The 12,963-nt window shown below is 39.2% G+C and overlaps 1 protein-coding gene across 12 annotated transcripts; it reads left to right on the top strand.

The window, feature by feature from the left end:
• Positions 1-179: 179 nt before the first annotated feature.
• On the top strand, positions 180-12,267 carry LOC133836374 (centrosomal protein of 290 kDa). Of its 12 annotated transcripts, none has more exons than XR_009893721.1 (9): positions 180-2,006; positions 4,101-4,308; positions 4,375-5,235; positions 6,486-7,013; positions 7,088-7,172; positions 7,588-7,705; positions 9,775-9,961; positions 10,125-10,249; positions 10,536-10,659. XR_009893721.1 is itself a non-coding variant. In XM_062266841.1 (9 exons), the coding sequence occupies exons 1-9, from the start codon at positions 1,780-1,782 to the stop codon at positions 12,054-12,056; spliced, it is 3,621 nt and encodes a 1,206-aa protein (XP_062122825.1). In that variant the 5' UTR covers positions 356-1,779; the 3' UTR covers positions 12,057-12,267. The 12 variants fall into 12 exon arrangements, 8 of the variants coding, with proteins under 8 accessions (XP_062122824.1, XP_062122822.1, XP_062122825.1 ...); XR_009893722.1 differs by having other exon boundaries at positions 181-2,006; positions 9,775-9,886; XM_062266841.1 differs by lacking the exon at positions 9,775-9,961 and adding an exon at positions 11,516-12,267 and having other exon boundaries at positions 356-2,006; positions 10,536-11,463.
• Positions 12,268-12,963: the final 696 nt, after the last annotated feature.

Below are 12,963 nucleotides of genomic sequence, written 5' to 3'. Positions count from 1 at the left end.
TGCGGGGCGGAAGTGGGCGTGGCAAACATTTGAAACAAACTTGATCCGCGTGCAAACATAACAAATGCTGTCGAAAATTATAGCCCTATCTCTTATAGTCTCTGAGATCTAGGTGTTCATACGGACAGACACATAGACGGACATTGCTAGATCGTCTCGGCTGTTGACGCTGATCAAGAATATATATACTTTATAGGGTCGGAGATGCCTCCTTCTACCTGTTACATACATTTACTGCCGGCACAAAGTTATAATACCCTTCTAGCGGGTAGCGGGTATAAAAAGGGTTTCCTATATCCGTTAGATAAGGGAGCAGAGCTATTAAAATTTAGTAATATTTTTAATTTAATATTTTTATTCATTTTGGGATAATGCTTCATTTGGACGTGAACATCTTTTTCCTACTTTTGCCAAAACTTTAAAATTTTATTTGAAATTAGTTGGTATGCTCTGAATTAGGTGTAACTATATGTAAATAATTCGTTACGCAATTTTTATCTTTAATTGGTTCATTTGACATTGCTCAGGCTTGGCGAAGCAGTTTATTTATTTTAGTAAAAATGCATTGAGCTATAGGAAAAATTTCATCTAGTAAAGCCTAAAAGTTGTGAACAAATTGTGAGCTATCCTTCTAGACCTTTTAATTTTAAAATAAGAGCAATTTTCGGTTTTCACCATTGTGAATATTAATTGAAGTCATGGTTTAGTTAATAGGTTGCTGTCCGAAGTTTAGATATATTCTAATTGACCTTGTTATGCGCAAAAGTTTATTTCTACACGTCGAATTCTCCAGCTTTTTTGAGCAGTCTACAAGTAAATTATATATAATAATTTGTGAATGTTTAGGAATGGATTCCCTTGCAAGGCTGTCAATATACTAATTATGCAACATAAAATAGACAGTTCTCATTGTAACTGTCAATAGCAACTCTTGTGCATTTATAAACAAAGTCTGAAACACGCAGGACAGTTTATCGTGTTGTATTTTGGGTTTCTGGCAATGAATAAAACGTGTTTGGCCTCATTTCAGATTTGAGTTGAACAACCGTTGTAGAGTTTTGTGGCTGGCAATAAGACATAACCCAATATTGTTCATACTTTCAATACATTGGTGGCGACAAACGTCGTTTTAAGCTATCGATCAAACAGTCGAACCGCGAAATTGTCGCCCAGCGGTGCCCCACTGCGACCCCTCTTGGTTGTACCACTGTCAATGCAAATCGTTTACAACAAAACTGTAAACATTATCCTATGGAATTTCTGGCAGGGCACGTCGTGGCACCAAACACATTAAAAGCACACTAAGCTACAAATGTACAAACATATATATATACACACTTACATAGGGCCTTAAACCAGCCACTCCCCTTGGTTGTTAGCCGCTATATGTCGAGAATTTTTGTTGAAAACCCGAGTCTATAAAAGCTTTGACTTCTGAACGCGGCCGTTTTAGTTAAACTTCAACGCGTTTCAACGTCTTGTCTTCCAGTCGCTTCGCCGTTTTGTGGCGCTTTCCTCCTGTCGCGGCCGCGTCCTAACCGCATCCTGTGGCTTACTCAAAGAAACAATTAAAGCATAATCGCAAAGCGGAAGGAAGTGCATTCCGCAAGTACTTTCCTTCATTTGACGTTGCATGCAAGTCAAGCAGTGAAACAGTCAAATTTGCAAAAGAAAAACGCAGTAAAGTTTTGAAGACTGCATTTGTTTCTGCCTTTTTTCCTTTTTGAGACCTAGTTGTTTTGTTTGTATTTCTATGTTGGCCCCGTTGCCACTTGTAAAATGAAAACTGAAAATTTGTTCAAGTACGGCGCCCCTTTGTACAACTTGAAAAGTACTCGCGCTCATTCACAGTCCAAACCGCAGAGTGTTGGCAACGCTAATTTGACATCGCTACTGACAACTGGCAATTTGCAAACTCTGACGCAAAACCGCGGATCAGGATACTCCGATAGGGAGAGTATCTGCAGCGTCAGCAGTGCAGCTGGCCGAGTTAAACGTCGGTCCAGGTAAAATAAATAATTCTTTATCAAATAATGGTACTACTCATCATCTCAGGGGTTCGTTTGGATACTAAAAACGAACGAAAAATTGTACTTGATTTATTTATGTTGTATTATAAATGTTTTATATTTAAATTGATTACACATAAGTTTATTTGAAATGTGTTTTGAATAAAAATATCAATTTAATCGTTTAAATCGTAAGAAAATGTTTAAGATTAAAATTATATTTTAACGGTAATTATTTTTGTAACCTCGGATGTGCTGCCTACGACTTCATTAAATAATCACACATACATGCATGTTTTAAACGATTCCTAGTCTCTCATTTGTTTTAAATTTGCATGCTCATGTAAATTGTTTTCTTTTATTTTTATACCCGCTATTGATAGAGTAGAATGGTATTATAACTATAAACGGTAGAAAGAGATATCTGCGACCCCATAAGCAAGCAGATCAAGTTTTGTTGAGCAAGCGTCATTTTGAATCTAGAGTTACGATTATTAAAATAATAACTACAGTCCTTAGATTCCTGAAAATTTGGTTTCGATCAGATAAAACTTGTTGTTTAAAAAATATTTTTGTATTGAAAAAATCGGCAACTAAAAAAGTGCCTTAGTTGATATCGCTAGTTATTTTGACTTAAATACTCTATATATGTATATTCAAAAAATAGGCCTCGGTAAATTTTATTAATTTTGTAATATATTAATCTGGTATATTTTTAGAATAATGAAAATGGGTAGAAACTTTCTTACTGGTTTTAAATTTTGGACTAGTTCGGTTTTAGTAACTGATCAATTTACCAACCCTAACGACGTCGAACAAAATAAAAGAGAAATCAAATGTTTTATTGCCAGGATAGCTCACTACGATGTTCTTGTATCCAGCCCTGAAAATAAAATCCGAGAGTGTGCTCCAAAACGTTTCTGTTTCTGAAAGGTTGCAAGATTATATCGACATTAATACTGACCGAAATTTGTCAGTGTTTCGACTTACATACAATTTTTAAATACTGTTCATCGAACAAACAGGGTACAAACAAGTAAGAACGCTACAGTCGAGCACACTCGACTGAGAAACACGCAACCCATTTTGAATAAAAACAAGTAAGAAAGTTACAGTCGAGTGTGCTCGACTGTGAGATACCCGCTACCCATTTTTAATAAAGGCAAAATATTGTGGTATTTTTTTTCAAAATATACCGAAAATATTGAAAAATACTAAAAATATACCAAATGATATGTTTGGTATATCGATACAGCACACCATTCAAAATATACAATAGACATCACAATGTACCAGATTGTCGACCAAAGCAACTAAGAGCCCTAGTAAGTAGGCGTTTTTGCCCACACAAAATTATTTTTTAATAACTTCCACAATTTTTATCTGATCGCAAATTTTCAAATTTTCAGGAATCATAACTACTATAGTAATTATAGTATATACCAAAATTCGCAACTCTTGCTTTGAAATTACGCTTGTTATTCGATTTTTTGATTTGCGGGGGCGGAAGTGGGCGTGGCAAAAATTTGAAACAAGCTTGATCTGCGTGCAAACACAACAAATGCTATAAAAAAAGATATATATCTATATCATATAGTCTCTGAGTTCTAGGTGTCATACAGACGGACGGACAGACGGACATGGCTATATCGTCTCAGGTGTTGAAGCTGATCTAGAATAAATATACTTTATGGGTCGGAGATGTCTCTTTGTGCCTGTTACATACATTTTTCTTCTACCCTATGGGTAGCGAGTATAAAAATATGCGAGAGAATTGTACCATGACGCATATACCCTTGGTCATATAATTATGTATGTGTGGGTACACGTAGGAGTCCTCGAATGCTAACAGGGTTAAACATTTGTATTTTGGCCAGCTTGTTGTCTAGACAACCGACGAAGCCCACGCTAGTGTAGTCCGGCATTTGTCACCCCAAAATGAAAAGCCAGCCTCAGTTTAATTTTTTGGTCAACTCGCTCACTAGATACATTTTTTTTTACTGAGCATTTATTGAATACCAATTGTTTATGATGTGATCTTCAATGCTGGTAAAGTGCTGATCTTTCGCGTATTTCTATTCACAATTTTAGGAACTTCTCGATGAAGTCCTCGAAGGGCATTAGTAAGAAGTCCAAGACCATGGATTATACCAATTATGCGTATAATGAGGCTGTGGGTCGCCTGAAGGTAATGCTGGCGGATAACTCGTATGTAGCTACGCCCAAAGTTGTTGGCAGTGCCTCCTACCTGCGCAATTTCAATGAGGATTCAGGCGATAACTTCTCGGATAATTTATCGGTATATGAAATATTTAACAAAAATAAACTACTCGTATTTACTGAAAGTGCACATTTATTCTCATAGGTTATTGAACGTCCCGTCTTCTCGGACATTTCGAAGTATCTGTCACCCAGCCAGAAGTCGCGGATGAGCACTTATCGTCCGAAGAAGAGCTACACTGCGGGCTATCTCTCCGCTTCGAAGGAGAACCTAGCTAGTGCTCCCTCTACCTTTCCAAGCAACGTGCCAGTGACCACAATGCCCACCGACAGCGTTCAAGCTCCAGTCGAAATCTTTAATTTTATTGAGAAACAAGAGGATTACATAGAGCAATTGGAGAAGGAGTCCAAGTACTGTCGCAACGAATTGACCAATTTACTCGGTAAGGTCAAGGATGTCATTAATGAGAATGAAAACTTAACAGAAAATGCGCGTAGCGAGTTAGCGGCTCTTGGCAGTGGCACAGCAAAACCATTAGCTCAACAAGTACCGATTACCACTACCAGTCCGTCTTCGGATAGCGATGAGCACTTGATTTATGCCGGTCGCAAGACTCCCAGCACCCCGCGAAAGGCTACTTTGAAAGTACAACCTCCACGTTACGCCAGTGCTCCCAACATTGTCTATGAAGCTCGCATTAGTGAATTGGAAGCCGAATTAATGCAGGCTAACATAGATTTGAAGCGCGTTAAAACCGAAAATGATGAGCTTAAAAGAAAGATAGCTCACACGGATCCGCTCAGCGCTGTTGCCACATTGGGAAGTGTCAACTGTGACACTCATCGAAAGCAGCTGGAGTTACTGCAACAGGACAAATCGACTCTTGAGGAGTCTGTGCGTCAGCTGCAAAGGATGCTCGACGATGCTAAATCGCAGCATCACAACAGTGCCAGCTCCAAGCGCTACATAAGCGATCTCGTGCAAATGGAACGCTCTCAAGCGGAGGTAAGAAAACACATTGAAACAAACTAAAATGTCAATCTGACATAAGCTAGTATATGTGTTTCACATAAATGGACTTTATTTAACTATACTCGTACTTTTATGCATGTATTATTTTTATAACCGGTATCCATATGGTATTATTACCTTGTGAATGCAGGAAATATATGTAACAGGCAGAAGGAGTCATCTCCGACCTAATAAAGTATATATATTCTTGATCAGCGTCAACAGCCGCGACGATATAGTCATGTCAGTCTTTCCGTATGAACACCAAGATCTTAGAGATTATAAAAAATAGAGATATACACTTGGCCCTCGCTTAACACGGGGGTTACGTTCCTAGAAATCTTCGTGTTAAGCGAAATCGTGTTAAGCGAAACATGGATTTAGTACAAAATAAATGGTTACGTTCGCAAAATTAAAAATTGGAAGCAAAAAAAATATTTTATTGTTCAAATTTGGTCTGTTTTTATTAAAGTTTCATACATTTGTTCAAAATTAAGCCAAACTTATTATGCATATGCTTTTAATAAATGAATAACATTCATATTTTCAAAATTTAAAGTTGGTATTCAATTAAAAAAGTTGCTTCATTTAAAAATGTTAAAAAGTAAGAAGATCATATGTTTCTATTCATATTAAATTTGAAATGCATTTGGTGGCATTTATAGTATAAGACAGTTTATTTCAACATGTTTCCTCTATTGGAGGCTCCTTATCAAAAAAAAAAATCGTGTAAGAACGAGGTTTTTAGCGTGTTAAAAGGGGGATGGGAGCAAATTTGTAACCGTGTAAGACCAAGTTCGAGCTAAAAGAGACCGTGTTAAGCGAGGGCCGAGTGTAACTTTTTTCGACAGCACTTGTCAAATCAAATAAGAAACCTTTTTTTTTAAAGCTAGAGTTGTGAAATTTGGTGCAGACTATAGTATTTATGATCCCTAAAAATTTCGTTGGGATAAAAATCGAAGTTATTTAAGAAATTAGAATATTACCGCTTTCTTTTGCTTTTATTCAAAACGGGTAGCGGGTATCTCACAGTCGAGCACACTCGACTGTAGCTTTTTTTACTTGTTACATATGATATTTTAATAGTTCAGTCAGTTTGTCGTAGTAAGCAATTTTATATATATGTATATATATACATACATATATACATACATGCACAGATATTACATATATGGACTATAGACTATAGTTTGTATTTTAGGCTTCAAATTATAACTTATTAATAATCCAATTCATTCTGCCAGTTGGAGGTTAGACATCTTCGGGATGAATTGGATAGACAGCACGAGCGTGTGCGGGAGCTGCAACACGAGATGGCCCGGCGATTGGCGGATGAACGAGCAAGCGCTGAGCGACGGTACAATAGCCAAGTGGATCAGCTGGGCGGGGATCTGAGCAGCCAGTGGGAGCAGGTGGCAAAGCTGCAGATGGATCTGGAGCGTCAGAAACGCTACGAAACCGATCTAAAGCGCGATGTGGCCAATCGTAATTCTCAGATCGAGGAGCTGAAACTGGAGTTGCGCGGCAACCGGACCACATTCCTGGCAGACATGGCACAGGTCAATGCAGAGAAGCAATCGCTAGAACAGGAGATTACTTCGTTGCGTCTGCAGTTGGATCGAGCAGCACGTGAGACCAAAACGGAGGCAGCTCGTCTCAATGCGGAGATTAATTCCTTGCGCCAGCGTTTGGATCGCGGCGATGCTGATCTATTGCATTCGAAGCGAGAGGTTTTGCGCTTGAACGATGAAATTGCAAATTTGGAGAAGGAGGTTCTTAATAGTGAAAATGATTATAAGCACTTATGGCTCTACTAATAATCGAGTTTTGTGTTTCGTATTTTCAGCTCGCTTATGGAGAGCTAAAGAATGAAATACGACCCACCAAAAAGGACTTGGACAAGAGAATTTCCGAAATGCAGGATAAGCATGGTACGTTATGAGCTAACAGCATTTGTTAATTGACTTGAATTTTATTTAAAAATCACACATTAAAAATCGCTTAGTATTTTATAAAGTCTGCACGGAATCACTTTACTTTCACTACTTGCAATCGCATTTTAATTACAAAAAGTTTTTCTCACTTCTGTCTTCCACTTTCTATTATTAACTCTGGTTAAGCTATTGAGTTCCATATTGTGCGCATGTTCGAAAAGTGTCCCTTGAATCGATATGAAAATTTTGACATATCCAGAAATGAAATCCAAAAATATTTCATCCGTAATTCGATTTGCTCGAAACGTCAATAGTTTATCCATGAGTTAGTCCTTTTCGTAATGATATTTTCTATTCACACTTCTATTTATTAATAAATCATAAACAATGTCTGTCTGTCTACTTGTTGTAGCGGAAACGGTGAATGAACTCGAAGAAATGATAACATCTCAGAAGCAACTCATGGATAAACTGACGAATGAATGCAAAACGTTAACTGGCAAATTAGAGGATACAACATATAAGCACAAGTACGTTAATTACCCCTTTTGTATTATTTCTCTATCGAAACTTCAGTTGACCTCAGTAACTTAAGGGGGTTTCAATCGAATGACATTCAGAGATTTTTATTCGAACTGTCTTTTATTTTTCTGACCTGATGAAGAATAAAAAAAAAACTCTTTTTTATTGAAAAGAACATAACGCAATATGAAATTGATAGCCAAGAGTAATCTGTTAAGTGCATTGCAACACAAACACATTTGGCCCACATGCAGCGCAATTTTATTTTATTTTTTTGAGATTCCACAAACAAAATAATCTCAAACAGAGCTTGATACTGGATTAACACGCTGTACTTCTTCAAACTTCTTTTGTGCTGCCTGCCTGTGTTACTCTGCACTTTCATATCGTTCACGAATTTAGAACCGTGCGATTGTTCGAATCCAACAATAACTGCGACGACAACTGCAACGGCAACCACAACTGCAGCCACAACGTCAAAAACAATAAACGCTCCCTCGCTGGTACAACAAGTGCAAGAGACACCACTAAGAGCGACAATGCCAAGCGGAAGCGCAAACGCGTACACTTTGCCACTTAAGTTGGATACTCTGGATGATATTGGGCTTATCGTTGAGACTGATGCTGTTGCAATTGATAATGGTGACGAGATTCTGAGAAACATAATCAAAAGCAATGAGCGTTTGTCGCAGGAATTGGCTAAAATGCCGCCACTGCCAAAGCTTTCTAGCTATAAGAAATATAAAGCGTTTAACAACGTCTCAATTAGTAAAATGGAGGAAAGAGCAACAGCAACACCAACAGCAACACCAACAGCAACAGCAATAACAACAGCCACAGCGATGGCCAACAAGTCTAAATGTTTTTGTCCTAGTTTCATGCGAAATAAACACGACCATGAAGACATGTACGGGATGCCAGCAATGCAACACCGCAATAGCAGTGAAATGATCGCTTTGTGTAGTGGCAATAGCAAAATCAACAGCAGCAGCAGCAGCAATATTCATAGTGGAAATTCAACGCGTGCACAATCCTCGCACAGCAAGAGCAAGCATTGCCATGTTCATGTACCCACCACAGACACGCATCACAAACACCAAATGCAACACCAACAATATCGCACTGCACCAGCAACAGGTGCAAATGCATCGACAACCTGCTGTCATTCTTACAAAACGGAGCTGTTGCCTTGCATGCAACAGCATCTGGTTTTAAATCAGACCATCAGCAGTGGCAATATTTGTCAGTCCCCATGTCAAACATCGCATTTGACGGTGGATGCTGACACAGCAGCACCTGCAACTACAACTGCAACAGCCACAACATCAGCACCATGCAAAGGTCGCAGCAGTAATGCATTGAGTGCTAGTATCAAGCCAAAACATTACTTTGAGCAACTATTGCAACGCGATGGCTGCAATAAGCAGCCTCGTCCTCCGGTCAAAGTCGATGTCAATGTACGTTTGGTGCCCAAACAGTCCAAGCCAAGAGCCTGTGCACTGAATGAAACATTTGTGAAAGAGCTGGATGAAGTGGCACATGCTCTAAATGAGACTTTCGTAAACGACAGTAGCCCAGAATTAGCGGAAATAAATGAGTCGTTGGCGCAATTTGAGGTTGTCGGGGATGATGACCAGGAGCAAATCACGAAACTCTGATTTTGTTAATATCTATCATTAAGAAGATATAAGAAATCTCTTAAAAATTTTTTAAAATGTATTGAAAAAATCAGAGATGACAAAATTATATATTTATTAGTTAGAGAAATTAAAACCTATGTTTTTTATTTCGATAATAAAGAAAAAGAAATAACTGTAAATGGAAATTATAACATTGTCTGAATAAAATATATATATTTTGATTTACAAATTCTATGCTTCAATATGCAATAAGCATGGTGTTAGAATCTTATAAATTAAACATCTCCATCTCAATTGCTAATTGCTCTTTGAAAATTAATATAGAGTGCAATGCATTCGAGTATGCTGAATACTTTCTTTTCTATGTTAATCCTCATGTTTTAATTTATGTTATGTTATTTTATTTAAATTTTCTGATTTGTTGTTGATTTTCCCAGTGAAGAAAAGCTACAATTACGCGATACAAATGAACAGTTAATGGCGCGTCTTAGGCAAATTTGGTCCAAATACAAAACTCAAATATTTAACAATGGCAATAGTGTTAATGAGGTCAGTTCTGAGGAGGCAACTGCAAATGACGATCTCATTTTTTCACCTATAGTGCACAACTTAGAGATGTTGCAGGTAATTGACAATTGCGAACTTAAATTTTATTAATCGATGGATATTTCTTTTCTTTTTTTCTCTCTATCTCTATCTCTTCCTCTTTCTCTCTCTATCACTATTTTTACTGCTCTTTGCCGTTGTCTTTACTTTGTGTATCTTCTTCAACTATTTATTACATCAGAGAGGAAATATCTGCTTTACAATCGAATCTAGAGTATTTATCTAACCGAATGTTGACCAATGAAGAACATATGAGTAAATTAGATACCACACCACATGATTATACTAGCTTAGGCACAGGCAAAGGTAAATCTTGAACCTCGACCATATCAACAGCTCATGAAGCACTAACACATACATACACTGTCACAGTACAATATTCAATGCATCTAATTGCATCTAATCATTACTCAGGACCAGTGATATCGCCAGTAACAATTTCAAACGATTCGGAAGCTGCTGAACCGCTGGAGCAACAGCTCAGTTAATCATAAACAAATACAAATACAAATACATATACATTTACATATACTCATACATTTTCTTGCATTGAATTGGCTTGCAACACTAATCAAAATTTTTGTGACTACAGCCGCATACGATTACCAGCCGTCCACATATGGCACAACAATTGAACCCATACAAAGCACCCCACAACTACACAACAACGCTGACGACGACTACAAGCCCAGCAGCTCCTACGGTTACGAAGCCACAACGCCGTCATCGGAAGCAACTGCTCCAGTACCAGCAGCACCAGCAGCATCAGCATCAGATATCCTCGGAGTCGCCAGCAATACCAACGGCAACTCAGCTGGTGGATCAACTGCAGCAACGCGCAAGAGCAGCATCAGCAATGGTAACGCCAATCTCTTGCCCGACAGCAGCCACAGTTATAGACTCAACGATAACGATGACGAAAATCTCAAAGACAACCTTGGCATGGGGGAAAAGCAGCAGCAGCAGCTGCAACAGGAGCTGGAGCAACAACGTGAACGACAACGCGAACGTGAACGTGAGGAACGAGATCGAGAGCTACAACAATTGCGTGAGCAGCGAGAGAAACGTGAACGGGAGCGTGAGCGTGAGCAAACAGAGCAGCAGCAGCAGCAAGCTCAGCACAACCGACGCTACAGCAATGCCGCTGAGCAGCAACCCTTGCAGCAACCCCAAAATCAACAACAACAACCACAACAACCACAGCAGCAGCAGCAGCAGCAACTTAGCGATGCCAGCGTCTCCAATGCCGGCAGTGCCAACCTGGCCGCCTACAACACCGACTATAGTGCCTACGATCAGCAGCAGTACGATGCCAGTGCATACGATCCTAGCGCATATGCACAGCAGCCATACGATGCCCAGCAGTATGGCTACGATGCCAACGCGGCCTATGACTACAGCGGGGCCGACTATGCCCAGACTGGATATCAATATGATGCGACCCCAGAAGCAACCTCAGCCCCTGCCGACCCAACACAGCCGCAGACTCAGCAGCAGGGACAGTATCAGTCAACAGAGAGAGGCGGGTCGGATTACAGGAGATCCTCGCCGCCGACGACGTTGCCGGCAAATGCCACATCCCCAACGTCAGCTGCAGCACCAGCAACAGCTGCGACAACAGCAGTCTCCGGTGCCGGAGCGAGCCGCTCACAACCGCGCTCGAGCAGCGGAGCTGTGGGGCCAACAGCTGCATCTGGAGCACTCGGCGGCAGCAGATCCACTCTGCCACAACAGTCTGCCCCGGCAGCCGCCGCCAAGAAGTAGCTGGAGTCCAGAGTCGACCGATCTCACGCCAATTGATCCGCTGCAGTTAGAGTTCAGTATAAGCAGTCCTAGTCTTATGCGCTCGAGTGACACTTCCAATCCAGAAGAAGATTCCTTTGTTGATTTAAGCGAAACGTTCGTTTTAAATTCAGGTGACTCTGATGTCAGTTTATCGCCAGCACATACTACAATTATCACCGTACGACGATCCAGTGCTCCGGCGGTGGTGCAACCCATAAACGAATCCAGCACAACATTAACCACACAGGAACCGCAGAAGGAGGAGAAGGATCATACTGATACTCCCAACGAAACGATGACCATTGAGCGTGACTATCGTGCTATGTAGTTGTAAGCACAAGTTTTTCATTTGCTAGTCCAATTTACTCCACAAAGAAGACTTCCATTATAATTCCACTACATACTCGTATGGTTCGAATTGGTTTTTATAAATAAGCAGTCTTTCATAATGGCATTTGTATTACACCAAATTTAAATGCAATAATACAAATTGAACGATAATTCATTCAACTAATAAAATACGTACTTCCTTTCTGAGAGATAAGATGGATTTTTAATAATATTTTTAAAATTTACGAGCGGTGTTTTAAGAAACTCGTCTTCTGTTTCTTTTGTGTATTATTCAACAAGTAAGTAAGCATCAGTCGAGTGTGCTCGCTATCCATTTTGAATAACAGCCAAATATTGCATTAAATTTAAAATAAACCAAATGAATATACCTAAAAATACTGAAAAATATACCAACAACTATTTTAGATATATTGATACAGAACTACATTCAAAATATACCATAGGGTGCAAAATATACCAAATTGTCAGCTAAAGCGACTAAGTCCCCTAATATCTGGACATTTTTTTATCCGATCCCAGCTAGAGAGGAATCATAAAGTTATTATAGTATGTACCAATTTTCGCGACTCTAGTTATAAAATTACACCTTTTATTCTATTTTTGTCGATTTGCGGGTGCGGCAGTGGGCGTAGGAAAAATTTGAAACCAACTTGATTTGCCTGCAAACATAACAAGTGCTGTTGATAGAAAATTGTATATCTATTACTATTATGGCAATATCGTCTCGGCTGTTCACTATGATCAACAATATATATTCTTTAAAGGCTCGGAAATGCTCCTTTCTCCAGATGACACAAAATTATAATACCCTTCTACCCTATGGGTAGCAGGAAGTGTTACAAGAGGAATTTCTATATGTTGTTGCTGACCTTAAGAAATCCACC

Source organism: Drosophila sulfurigaster, chromosome 2R, assembly GCF_023558435.1.
Source record: "Drosophila sulfurigaster albostrigata strain 15112-1811.04 chromosome 2R, ASM2355843v2, whole genome shotgun sequence".
Lineage (NCBI taxonomy): Eukaryota > Metazoa > Arthropoda > Insecta > Diptera > Drosophilidae > Drosophila > Drosophila sulfurigaster.
The sequence above is the reverse complement of the archived record's forward strand: the minus strand, read 5'-3'. Positions and strand labels throughout refer to the sequence as shown.

Bases quoted from the DNA above. Each gene is read 5' to 3' on its own strand.
- LOC133836374 (XM_062266833.1), top strand. From the start codon at position 1,780: ATGAAAACTGAAAATTTGTTCAAGTACGGCGCCCCTTTGTACAACTTG. The intron at 5,236-6,485 runs GTAAGAAAACAC...TCATTCTGCCAG, and splicing joins TGGAACGCTCTCAAGCGGAG to TTGGAGGTTAGACATCTTCG. The intron at 9,962-10,535 runs GTAATTGACAAT...TTGTGACTACAG, and splicing joins ACAACTTAGAGATGTTGCAG to CCGCATACGATTACCAGCCG.